The following is a 13710-nucleotide window of genomic DNA, read 5'->3' as shown; positions in this document are numbered from 1 at the left end:
TTAAAGGTTTTTTTGAAAGAAAATATTTATTTATTTGAAAATAGAGAGAAGAGAGACAAATAGAGAAAATAGGTGTGTCAGGGCCTCCAAACTCTGCAAATGAACTCCAGTTGCATGTGCCACTTTGTGCATCTGCCTTTACTTTGGGTACTTCCCTGAAGTCATTGATAACTTGTTAGAGTTATCTATTTCTCACTACTAGTATCCATTTCTTATCTCTTGGCCTCTTTTCTACTTTTTCATGGTAGCCTCAATTGCTGGGTTAAGAAGAGGAAAAAACCATAAAACAATTAAGTCAGCCTTCAGCGCACTTCAGCATTATTTCAGAACAACAGTGCTTACTTTCCTCAGTTAATTAATATGAGTTGAGTATGATATGTTGAATTAACAAGGAAGATTATAAAAGAAGGGGGTGGTATAGGGACAGACACCTAAATGTGAAATTGTTCTATTTTTCATTGCAAATATATCTCCCCAAATTACCAAAATCAGTGTTCTTTTACTATTTTACATTTTTCTGAAACAGAGTCTGTAGCCCAGGCTGGACTTGAACTCCCTATGTAGCCAAGTGTGACTTTGAACTTCTGATCCTCCTGCCTTTATGTCCTGAAAGCCAAGATTGCAGCCATGGGTCACTGTCCTGAGCATGCTATATCAGAAACATCCATGAACACATTAATGTATTTCTACAATATCAGAATTTATTGAATAAGAATAAATTCACAGGTATCATGGTTTTGTTAGCAGTTTGCCAATTAGTCCCTGTTTCCTTGAAAGCAGGCTAAAGCAAACACAGGGTCTTTGGTTCTGATTTCTTTTTGTTTTCTTTTTCTGTTGTTTGGAGGTAGGGTCTCACTGTAGTCCACATTGACCTGTAATTCACTATGTAGTCTCAGGGTGGCCTCGAACTCACAGTGATCCTCTACCTCTGCTTCTCAAGTGCTGGGATTAAAGGTGAGGACCACCACTCCAAGCTAGTTCTGATCTTCATTATTGATATTAAGGCTCACATCACACATGAAACATCACACAATAAACACCTATAGGTTACAAGTTACAAAGCATTAAAGTAGCTGCAACAGAGTTCATGAAATTTCAAAGAAGCTTGGTAAACAAGCTGAGAAGATGGCAGGGGTGCAGAAAGAGTCTCAGTAGAAGTAAGATAATGGAACCAGGCTGGAAGTTCACTGTAGATGCTGTTGCTCAGCTTCTGATGCCTCAGAGTCAGTCTGCAGAATCAGAGTTGAGTTGAGCCTCAGAGTCAAGACCAGCAGGAGTGAGGTGCAGGGCTATGGAGCCTGTAAAGGTGAATGGCAAAAACTTGATCCATATGGAAAAATAGGAAGAAAGAAAAGGTGGGTGCAAGCCCAAGTAGGCCACATCAACAGTACGACTGAGCTGAGCTGAAGCCTCTGGGACAGTCAGGTGTGCTCTATCTGCCCATCCTTACACACATATACACTGGGAATGTGTATGTGTGTAAGGATGTGTGTACGTGTCAGATGACAAGTCAGTAGGGCCATTGCCATTTCAGTGTTCTGTTCACTTCTGCCCTTTCCTTGACCTAGTACATCCAATAAGTTCTTGAGTCTGGTTTTCCTGATATGATTTTAATATTTCCTGTAGGTTGAATGGATTCCTCCAGTCCCAAATTACTTTCATAAATATATAGTGTGGCATACTTTCTTGTTTTTGTTTTTCAAGGTAGGGTCTCACTCTAGTCCAGGCTGACCTGAAATTCACTACATAGTCTCAGGGTGGCCTTGAACTCACAGCAATCCTCTTACTTCTGCCTCCCGAGTGCTGGGATTAAAGGCATGAACCACCACGCCCAGTGTGGAACACTTTTAGCTCCCAAGTATAGGGGTATAGGCTATCAGTCTGGGACTCATGGGTGGTGCTAGACAGAGAATGGTTTTTTAAATGTTTATTTATTTGCAAGGGGGAGAAGGAGCGAGAGTAAGGGAGAATACCACAACTTCTCGCCATTGCAGACGAACTCCAGATATATGTGCCACTTGGTGCATCTGGCATTACGTGGACACTTGGGAAATTGAACTCAGTTTGACAGGGTTTGGAAGCAAGTGCCTTTAACTGCTGAGCCAACAGATGATGATTTTTACTTGTCTACCAAGGTACAAGAGTTATCCTCCACCCTCAAAATGGAGTCAAATAATGTTTGTAAAATTTAGTCTTATAGGGTAAGGTACAGGCTAAAAAAAATACTGTCTGATACAGCATGAAGTAATTTAAGGCAAGGCAGAGCTTGATCTCAACAGTCACTATACCTAGTATATATAGTGCTAAAGATAGAACCCAGGGCTTCATAAATGCTAGGCACACACTGTACCAACTGAAATGCAGTCCCAGCCCTATTTATTTTCATTGTATGTTTATAGTAATTACTTTGTGTCAAAACATCTACAGTACAACAGGACTTTCTAGATCTGCTATTGTTGCTTGAAAATTTTTTAAGTGGTAGAAATCCGGTTAGCATTTAACCCAACAAGAATGGAGACCATTCTTGGTTGTCCCTATGAAAAATTGAGATAGAAGCCAGACATGGTGTTAGATGTTAGTAATCCCAGCCCTTGGGAGGTGGAAGCAGGAGAATCAGGAATTCAAAGCAAACTTTAGCTACATATTGAAGTTGAAGCCAGGCTAGGGTACATGAGACCTTGTTTTTGGGGAAAGACCTAAGCATGGCAGATGTCTGTAGTTTCAGCACATGGGAAGCTGAGGTAGAAGGCTAGTTCAAGTCAGCATGGACTAATGTGAGACAGCCTTAATTTAAAAAAAAAGCCAAAATTGACTCCAAAGGTAGTAGTACAATTTATTAGAACAAAATTTCAAAGAAAAAAATTAACACACACACACACATATATATATGTATATAATATAAATATATAGAACAGTTTGTATAGTCTGCCATCATCTGCATAAAAAGTATATATGTATATGTATATGTATATATTTAAATATTCATGAACTAATCCAGTAGACTACGTAGCAAACTGATGACTGATTACTCCCAGGGCATGTAAATGGGGCTGGTGATAAGAGGTGAATTGACTATCACTAAAGGACTGGTCCATTGTATGGCCTAGAGGACATGGTGACCTTTAATTGGACTTGATATTTTTCTTTTTCTTTTCGTACCAAGGTTTTTCTATATAATTTAGATTGGCCTCAAATTCTCTATGTGGTCAGGCTGTGTTCAAACTCAGAGTCCTCCTGCCTCAGCAATAATCCCTATAATCCCTAAGTACTAGGATTACAGATGTGGGCTATTAATCTGGCCAGTTTTAAATATTTACCATGGATATTCATGTGATACTTTTTGGAGTTTTAAAAAATATACTCTCTCCTCCCATTCCTAAAGTGTTGGATCCACATGGTTTCACAGGACACTCATTCAAGCCTTCAAAAACAGATAATACCTATGCTATATAAATATTTCCAGAGAAAAGAAAAAAATGGACGTTAAGAAATCTAGGGCTGTATTGCTAAAGACTCCACATACTTGGGCTGCAAGGCCACTGAGAAATCCTGCTGGAACTGAGCTGATAACCTCCTCGATGTAGACCAGCTGACAGAAGGCTGGAAGAAGCCACTCTACATGTAGTTCAATGGGAGAAAGAGATGCCACCAGAGAAGATACTCAACAGTGGACACTGCAAGCCTTATAATTGGCCAGCCAGCCCAAACAAGCCAACAGGTGCAATAGTGACACATCTTTCATGGTGGAAACCAACTGCCCTCCAATTGGACTGGAGGCCCACTGCATGGGAGGGAATACGTCTCTGATACTGAAAACTTAAAACAGGGGTATTCATGAGCCCTAGAGGTGTAACATCTGCTGATGTCTGGAAAAATGTATATACTGTGCTTATCAAACTGCCCAGTAAGCACTTCTCTTAATATTCATATCTTTATATTAACACTACTCTCACTTTGGGTAGAGAATCTTCTCTTTTCAGATGGCAGTGGCCTTAAGACAGCTCAGAAGGTATCATAGTGCTGGAAAGAAGTGACTGGAGTACCGAGTAACATCTCAATCACACCTTCCAAGGCTCAGGGTCTAATGTGGAAGAGGTGGCAGAAAAAATGTAAGAGCCAAAGGAAGGGTAGGACTCCTTACAACGTGCAACCTCCATACATAAAATGGTCTGTATATCCATGACCTCATAGTGCCTGACACTACCTATACAAGACCATCATAAGAGGAAGAAAAGATCATGACATCAAAATAAAAGAGAAACTAATTGAGATGGGGAGGGGATATGATGGAGAATGGAATTTCAAAGGGGAAAGTGGGGGGGGAGGGAGGGTATTACCATGGGATATTTTTTATAATCATGGAAAATGTTAATAAAAATTGAGAAAAAAATAAATAAAATTCAAATATATAAAATTCAAAAAAAAAAAAAGAAAGAAATCTAGGACTGGAGAGATGGCTTAGCAGTTAAGGCGCTTGCCTGCAAAGCCAAAAGGATCCAGGCTCGACTCCCCAGGACCCACATAAGCCAGATGCACGAGGGGGCACATGTATCTGGAGTTCGTCTGAAGTGGCTGGAGGACCTGGCATGCCGATTCTCTTTCTCTCTCTAGCTGCCTATTTCTGCATCTCTTTCTGTCTCTTAAATAAATATATTATAATTAAGAAATCTATTCCAGGAACCTAGAGTAAACATGATTCCAAGCATGAAAAATACAGTGATCAAAAACTAAGCTAGGGGGCGGGAGAGATGGCTTAGCGGTTAAGCGCTTGCCTGTGAAGCCTAAGAACCCTGGTTCGAGGCTCGGTTCCCCAGGTCCCACGTTAGCCAGATGCACAAGGGGGCGCACGTGTCTGGAGTTTGTTTGCAGTGGCTGGAAGCCCTGGCGCGCCCATTCTTTCCCTCTCCCTCTATCTGTCTTTCTCTCTGTGTCTGTTGCTCTCAAATAAATAAATAAAAAATGAACAAAAAAAATTTAAAAAAAAAAAAACAACTAAGCTAGGGCTGGAAAGATGGCTTAGCGGTTAAGCACTGGCCAGTGAAGCCTAAGGACCCTGGTTCAAGGCTCGATTCCCCAGGATCCACGTTATCCAGATGCAGAAGGGGGAGCACACATCTGGAGTTCGTTTGCAGTGGCTGGAAGCCCTGGCACGGCCACTCTCCTCTCTCTCTGCCTCTCTGTCTGTCACTCTCAAATAAATAAAAATAAACAAAATATAATTAAAAAAAAACAACTAAGCTAAGGACTGGAGAGATGGGTTGGCAGTTAAGTGCTTGCCTGTGAAGCCTAAGGACCCCCGTTCGAGGCTTGATTCCCCAGCACCCACGTTAGCTAGATGCACAAGGGGGCCCATGCATCTGGAGTTTGTTTGCAGTGGCTGGAGGCCCTGACATGCCCATTCTCCCCCCCCCCTGCCTCTTTCTCTCCCTGTCTGTTGCTCTCAAATAAATAAATAAAAATGAACAATTTTTTTTTAAAGTAAGCTAGGGCTGGAACATTGGCTTAGTGCTTAAGGCACTTGCCTGTGAAGCCTTAGACCCAGGTTCAATTCCCCAGTACCTACATAAGCCAGATGCACAAGGGGGTGCGTGTGTCTGGAGTACATTTACAGTGGCTACTGATCCTGGTTTGCCCATTCTCTCTCTCTCTCTCTCTCTGAAATAAATAATAAATAAAATGTAAAAAAAATAAGTAAGCTATATATTAGCCTTCCTTTTCATAATATTAAATTTTTATTTATTTATTTATTTATTTTTAAATTTTTTTTGTTTATTTTTATTTATTTATTTGGGAGTGACAGACACAGAGAGAGAGAGACAGATAGAGAGAGAGAATGGGTGCACCAGGGCTTCCAGCTACTGCAAACGAACTCCAGATGGGTGCGCCCCCTTGTGCATCTGGCTAACGTGGGTCCTGGGGAATCAAGCCTCGAACCGGGGTCCTTAGGCTTCACAGGCAAGTGCTTAACCGCTAAGCCATCTCTCCAGCCCAATTTATTTATTTGATAGAGAAAGGGAGTGGGGGGAGAGAGAGAATGGGCATGCTAGGGCTTCTAGCCACTGCAAACGAACTCCAGACACATGCTCCCCCTTGTACTTCTGGCTAATGTGGGTCCTGGGAACTTGAATCTGGGTCCTTTGGCTTTGTAGGCAAATGATTTAGCTGCTAAGCCATCCCTCCAGCCTAGCCTTCCTTTTCAACATAGGCACGAACACCAAAACAAACTGTTAGCAAATAAAATCTGGAAGATTATAAAGCCATAATATCCTGTGACTTTTTTCTCAGAAATACAAACAACTCAGAATGATGAAATGCTCCATAAATAACTGATATTAAAGAAACTGATATTAAAGAAACACACTTTAATACTGAAGATTCTACTGTTGTTTTTTTATTGTGGTACTAGAGATTGAACAAAGGTCCTTCTGAATGTTAGACAAGAGCTCTACCACTAAACTCCCAGCCCCAAAATGCTTCCTTTTCTGAAAACAAGTACATCAGTAGAATAAGACTAGAAGGCCACTGTGATGGTTGACATTTTCACCTTGAAAAGATATAGAATGACCCACAAGACAAATCTCTGAGTATATCTAGGTGATTGTTTGAACGATGTCCCTTATAGATTCAGGAGTTTTATTCAAGCTTGTAACTTGGCTGGGGGAGGTGTTACTGGGAGTAGATCTGATTTTAATCCAGTCTAGGATATGCAAAGTGCCTGAGTTCTGTCTGAGGTTCCTGAAGTGTGCTTGCTTGTGCTGGTAATAGTTGCTTTTTGTCTTCTCTGCTTGAACCTGTGAAAGTGGGCCAGCTGATTCCACCATTATGGAACATCCCCTGAATCTGTGACCTTCAATAAATCCCTTTGTCCCATAACTTGTGTCTGGTTTAGAGCTTCATGCCAGCAACTAAAGGTGTCTCTACTACAATCTGTGAGAAATAATGCTGCTCACAGACACCATACATTTTGGGTTTTTTGTGTGTTTTTTAAAATGTATATATTAAGCTGGGTGTGGTGGTGCATACCTTTAATCCCAGCACTTGGGAGGCAGAGGTAGGAGGATCGCCATGTGGGACTACAGAGTGAATTCCAGGTCAGCCTGAGCTGGAGTGAGACCCTACCTCGAAACCCCCCCAAAAAAGTATATATTTATTTGTGTGTGTGTGTGTGTGTGTGTGTGTGTGTGTGTGTGTTTATGTGTGTGTTTGCATGTGTGGGTGCTCATGTACCACAGCATGTGTCTGGAGGTCAAAGGACAACTGCAACATACCTTCTTTGAGACAAGATCTCTTGCTGCTGCTGCTACTACAGCTGTGGCTGCAAAAACAAAACAAACAAAAAGCTCCAGTCTAGGTGGCCTGTGAGTTTTCATTTCTTCAAGAACTTGGGATCACAGATGCATGTGTAACTTTGTTTCTGGCTTTATGTGGGGAGAATTGAACCAGACTTTTCAAGCAAGCATCTTTAAATGCTGAGTTTTTGTTGTTTGCTTTGTTTTTGAGAAAGGGTTTGATGTATCCAAGGCTGGCCTCAAAATCTGTATGTAGTTGAGGACTTAAGCTTTTGATACTCCTGCTTCAATGTGCTGGGATTGCAAGTGTTTGCTACCAGATGTAGGCAAGAGAAATTTACTTTATCTGACTACACTGCAGACAAACACAGGAAGGCAGTAGCAGAACTTCCTGCCTTAAAGTGGTTTGTCTCATAAGGAGCAGCCTGTCCTTTTCTCCAGTTTCTACCATGCAATTGAGGGCAGTTCTGCTTAGTAAATATTTGACTCTAGGTAAGGGCTTGGTTTATAGGGTGGCAGTTCTTTGGTACAACGTTTATTAATTTTGATTGGCTATACTTAGTCACACCATTTCTGCAATGCCTGACCCCCAGGTTTGTATATTTCCTTATCTTCCCTCTTGACAGAACAGAAAGACAATCTTTGGCATTTGGGTGAAGGTCTTTTCTGGAACTTCTTTAAGCTGAATGAGTTTGTATCACTGTCCCCACGTACGGTTGCTGGTCTGTTAGGGAACCACAAGGAGCAGTCAAGAAGGGCAGTTGATTAGGAATGGCTGGCATAGAAATGTCTGTAAGCTTGTTCTAAAGGGCCTAGGGGTAAGGGATTGTTTGATGACATTGGCTGGAGTCCATGCTATAGCATTATTGGACAGAAGACAAATTTGACTAGTACTTTAAAATACAGGGATCAAATACAGGGGGCAGGTAACAATGAGTGGTTCCAGAAAGGGAAGCAACCACTGAAAGGCACTCCCAAGTTTGTTCCCATGTGGACCCACCTTAGGAAGCAATTTCAAATGTGGTAGTCTGATTTCTGAATGTTTCTACTATGTCCTGACCTATACATGACTGGTTCACCCAGACACGGGTAGTTCTCCTCTAGAATGAGGTAGTTGTCCCCTTGGGTGGTATATTAGGGTTCTCTAGGGGAATAGAACCAATAGAATGAACATATATTACAGAGGGGATTTAGTAGACTGGCTTACACATGACTGGCTGGGTATTCCAACAATGGCAGTCTGTACTCTGGAGAGGCTGAGAACCTAACAGCTGCTCATTTCACAAGGCTGACAGCACTCCCAATCTTGTGCTGAAGGCTTCGAGGTTTCCTGATGGGCCAGTGGTCTTTGGACCGTGTTAGAAGGCTGAAGGAGCTGGGTTCTGATGTCAGTGGAGAATGACAGCAATAAAGTTGGTGCACTCAACAGCGAGAACCAAGGAAGGTGGGCAAGAGTAGCACTGTTCTTTCCTCATATCTTTATATTTAGGCTCCTGATGTAAGGGTTGCCTAATCTATAGGAGGGTCTTCCGGTCTTCCTCTCTCATTTAATCATTCCTAGAAATACCCTCACAGGCTGGCCCAGAGACATGTCTTTTAGTTGTTTCCTGACTTAATCCAGTTGACAATAGAGATTAGCCATCATAAGCAGCCAGTTGTAAATCAAGATCATGGTGAATTTAAATAACAATAGATACCAATGAATCAACATTGTCTTGCACTGTCTCAAAAGCAGTTGAAATATTATATAGAGGGTATGCTGAGCATAGGATACAAGGTGTCCATGCCAGCTGTCCTCATGCCTACTCCCAATGTTTTGCTAGTCCCACAAGTAGAGGCATTAACTGACAGCTTGTTTTGTTTAAATTAAACCAAAGAGAGGGGTTAGGAGTGGTTGATTGGCAGGAGAAATTTGAATGTCTAGTGTAATGCATGCCAAATACAGATATCAGTCTAATTGGTGGTTGTGGGGGGAAGTAGTATGCATTGGAGCTCCACAGAAAGAAAGCCTACCAAGTGGTAATATCCAGATAGCAGAGTTAATATGAATTTGTGCCCATGCTCCTAATGAAGAAATATAAAGTATCTGATGTTGCCCCATTGAGAAGCAGTAGTAGAATTGTTGATTTCTTTTTCTCAGAAGAGGTATAATTGACTGGAATCTAGGAGCCATGACAGCAAAGCCAGTCTGGGGCTAAGAGATTTAGTTCCAGGTAAGCTTGAGCTAGAGTGAGACCCTGCTTTGGAAAAAAAAAAAAAAGTCTGTTCAAAGGAAGGTCCTTCTATATAGGACCTCAAATGGGCTGAGATATGTCTCATATTTAGAAATGCTACTGGGAGGAGTAGTGGCCAGGACTGTTTATTTTCCTGTATTAATTTAGTAAGGAACCTCCTTAGTGTCTTGTTGGTCTTCTCAACTTTCCCTGATAATTGTAAGTGACATGTGGCCATGTAAATAGTACTTTATTGGAAGGGTCCCACACATACCTTAGGTTATTTATGACATGAAAGCTAGGCCATTATTTGATCATAGAGAAAAATGGAGATTAAGAAGGTGTGGTGGCTCATGCCTGTAATCCCAGCTCTTGAGAGGTTGAGTCAGGAGGATCAGGAGTTTTAGACCATCCTTGGCTACATAGCAAGTTTGAGACGCTAGCCTGGGATATGTGAAACTTTATCATAAAACACTAAGAAAGAAACAAAAAAGAAAGAGTGAAAGGAGGGAAAGGAAAGAGGGAGGGAAGACAGAAGAATACAAACTTCAGACCAAAGTAAGGTATTTATTCATGAAGAAGTGGTATGACCTCTGAGGCCTTTTCAATATGAGTAGGAAAGGCTTCCATCCACCCAGTGAAGGTACTTACATATACAAGTAAGCATCTAAGTCCCTTAACATGGGTTATAGGCATGAAATCTATCTGCCAATCTTCTCTCCTGAGCTGGTCTGGGACCCCCTTCTGAGTTATAAAAAACAGCATGTTTAACAGGATGAAGAAATTGACCTCAAAGTTTGGGCAATTTTCTTACCCATTAGTAAGGTGTCAACAAAGCCATGAAGTGCCTGAACTCTCGGTGGAGGCTGTTTAGAATATTTGACTAGAAAGACTTGGGAAATAAAGAGTCAATCATCTGGTCCTTTTGGCTAGCCCTTGGGGACATCAGGGAAATATTTGGCTAAAGCTCCCTGAACTGTCTCCAGAGTGCTGGGGTCAAAGAAGGATAGAAAGAAAGATTCCAGCTGCCTGAGGGGGCAAGCTAGCTGCTGCCTTGGTCTGTCAGTTTGGTGATTTCTAAAAGACACTTGATCATTTTCTTTTTGGTGAGCCATGTGGTGAATGATTGTTACCATCATTGGCTGCACAATTAAGGCACTGGTATGAACCACATGGAAGGCACAGGCTGAGTTGGTATAAACATTAAGCTTCATATTTGCCTATAGCTAATGGCCACCAGTGAGGGGGAGAAGTTTAGCCTTGTGTTCTGACTTGGTGCTACATGGCAAGGCAAGGGGCCAGCACTAATGACCTCTATAAGGTTGACAGTTGCATACCTCAATACCCAGGTCCTAGCCAGTATATAACCATGGCCACCAGTGAGCCATGTAGCCACAGGATCAGGGAGAAAGGTATCCTAAAGGTCCTCTTTGATATCGCAATTAAGATCCATGATTTCTAGGCAAAAAGATTGCAGCAAGGAGGAAGAGCTTGGGTCTGACTGTAAGGTATCAGTGTTTAGCATTTGACAAGGTTTTATGCCGAGTTCTGGGGTTTCTCAATGGAAGGAATGTTGGCTACTTGTGAATGTGGATATCAGAAATCCAGTAAAAAATTTAGACTTTAATGTATCTAACATCTTTTATAACACAAATACAGCAATTGTTTCTCTCAGTATTACTTTAGCCTGGTGCGGTGGTGTATGCCTTTAATCCCAGCACTCAGGAGGCTGAGATAGGAGGAGTATTGTGAGTTCAAGGCCAGCCTGAGACTACATAGTGAATTCTAGGTCAGCTTGGGCTATAGCAAGACCCTACCTCAAAAAAAAAAAAAAATCAATGTTAGTTTGGCTTCTCTGTCTAAAAGGGTGACTGAAGATTGGAGATATTGGCACAGTCCCTGAGCGTTATAATAGATCTAAGCTCTTTAATAGGCAAGCTACTTGCCTAGTTGCTAGCCCTTGTATTTTGAGGAAGTACATCCAATGCAACTCCCTTTTTTTTTTTTCAGGAGAATATAATAAGAAGGTTTTTCCCCCCCTCTTTTTAGATATGGTTGGACTAAGGTGGGGGAAGTAGTTAGGGCCTTATCCATATTGGAAGGCCAATTGAGAGGCTAGTTCCTTAAAGGCCTCACAAAGTGGTTTAGCTATGAGTTCAAACTGGGAAATCAGATTTATCAGTATCCCACTATTCCCGTAAAGGCATGTAGTTGTTTGTTTTTTTTTTTCTTTTTTTTTTGTCAGATGTGCCCATATGTAAGTTTAATATTTTTTAAATTTTTATTTATTTATTTATTTATTTATTTGAGAGTGACAGACACAGAGAGAAAGATAGAGGGAGAGAGAGAGAATGGGTGCACCAGGGCTTCCAGCCTCTGCAGACGAACTCCAGATGCGTGCGCCCCCTTGTGCATCTGGCTAACGTGGGACCTGGGGAACCGAGCCTCGAACCGGGGTCCTTAGGCTTCACAGGCAAGCGCTTAACCGCTAAGCCATCTCTCCAGCCCAAGTTTAATATTTTTTATGGTGGCTAGAAAAGTATTGTGCCTCTGGAGTTAGCACCTGTTCCAAGAACAATACCTCTTGAGAAGATATTTTTGCCTTGGATGGGAAGACTCTGAAACTACAGGAAACCAGTTTCTGCAATACATGGATGGTATGTAGGTTAGAGGTTTCTTTAAGCTTCAGATAAACAGGCCATCTACTTATTTTTTTTTTAAATTTTATTTATTTATTTGAGAGCGATAGACACAGAGAGAAAGACACAGATAGAGGGAGAGAGAGAGAATGGGCGCGCCAGGGCTTCCAGCCTCTGCAAACGAACTCCAGATGCGTGCGCCCCCTTGTGCATCTGGCTAACGTGGGACCTGGGGAACCGAGCCTCGAACCAGGGTCCTTAGGCTTCACAGGCAAGCGCTTAACCACTAAGCCATCTCTCCAGCCCAAAAGATAATATTTTTGACTTGGTTATTACAATGATTAAAACGAGCCCATTCTTTGGAAAAAAAAATATTTATTTAAGAAAGAATGGGTATGCCAGGGCTTCCCGCTGCTACAAATGAGCTTCAGACACATGCAGCACTTTGTGTATCTGGCTTGCAAACAGAGGCTGGAAGCCCTGGCACGCCCATTCTCTCTACCTCTATCTGTCCATCTCTCTGTGTCTGTCACTCTCAAATAAATAAATAAAAATATTAAAAAAATATTATCTTTTAAATTAAAAAAAAACCTAATGGCTGAGGTCGATGGTGATGTTACCAGATAATGAATTAGGTTTAAGATATCACAATGGTGCACCTGGTAGAATGAGAAAGCACTGATTCCAAATGATCTTCCTTAAAGTTCAGATAAATAATTAGGAATCCTTCCAATTCCAAGGTCTAAGCATGATTTCCAGGGGCTCACTTTTGTATTTTCAGCTGAACTCAGCAGCTGATGAAAAGAGCCACATGAATGAGAGAGCAACGTGAAATAGCTGTCCTGTGACAAAGTGGTCACTGTCTACTTGCTATGTTCATCGGGGTTCATTCCTCTGTTCAAGATGTGACTTCCTGATGGCTTCCTAGCATTTAACTAATTCTTTGCTGGCTGAAGGGGCTGCAACTGTTTCTCCACACATAAATTGATCTTTGTCATAAATCACTTTAATAATGAGAGAGCAGCTAGGACACGTTGCCACGTCTTCCCCATTCTCCAAATCTTCCTTGGTGATGGAGAAGTTGTCACCACACGGGCAGGGGTAGAAATACGTCTCCGAGTCCTCGTCATACTGGAAGTCCTCAATCTCCACCTCGTCGTGGAACACCGCCATGGTCACGGGGATGAGGGGGATCGAACAGGCCTGCGTCTCAAGATCTAACTATGTGCGTGTCCGTCCGGAGCCGCCATTGTGACCCACCTGGAAGCCATAAATAAATATTTTAAAAAAAATATTTAACAAAACAAATAGGACCTGGTGTGGTGGGGCATGCCTTTAATTGTGGCACTGGGGAGGCAGAGGTAGGAGGATCACCGTGAGTTCGAGGCCACCCTGAGGCTAGATAGTGAATTCAAGGTCAGCCTGAGCTAGAGTGAAACTCTACCTCAAACAGACAAACAACAACAACAAAAAAGAAGAGGAACTGAGAGTCAGAATGTATTAGGATACAGAAGAAAGCATTTTTTGAATCTAGGACTGTAAACCAGGAAGTCCCTATGGAAATTTGTC

The 13710-nt window shown here is 41.9% G+C and overlaps 1 protein-coding gene across 1 annotated transcript; it reads right to left on the bottom strand.

The window, feature by feature from the left end:
- Nucleotides 1–12991: 12991 nt before the first annotated feature.
- LOC101609669 (DPH3 homolog) lies at nt 12992–13314 on the bottom strand. Its single transcript, XM_004661003.2, has one exon. It carries the CDS (start codon nt 13312–13314, stop codon nt 13066–13068), a length of 249 nt encoding a protein of 82 aa, XP_004661060.1. The 3' UTR covers nt 12992–13065.
- Nucleotides 13315–13710: the final 396 nt, after the last annotated feature.

Source organism: Jaculus jaculus, chromosome X (assembly GCF_020740685.1).
Source record: "Jaculus jaculus isolate mJacJac1 chromosome X, mJacJac1.mat.Y.cur, whole genome shotgun sequence".
Classification (NCBI taxonomy): Eukaryota; Metazoa; Chordata; class Mammalia; order Rodentia; family Dipodidae; genus Jaculus; species Jaculus jaculus.
Note: the sequence above shows the minus strand (reverse complement) of the source record. Positions and strands in the feature narration are given on the sequence as shown.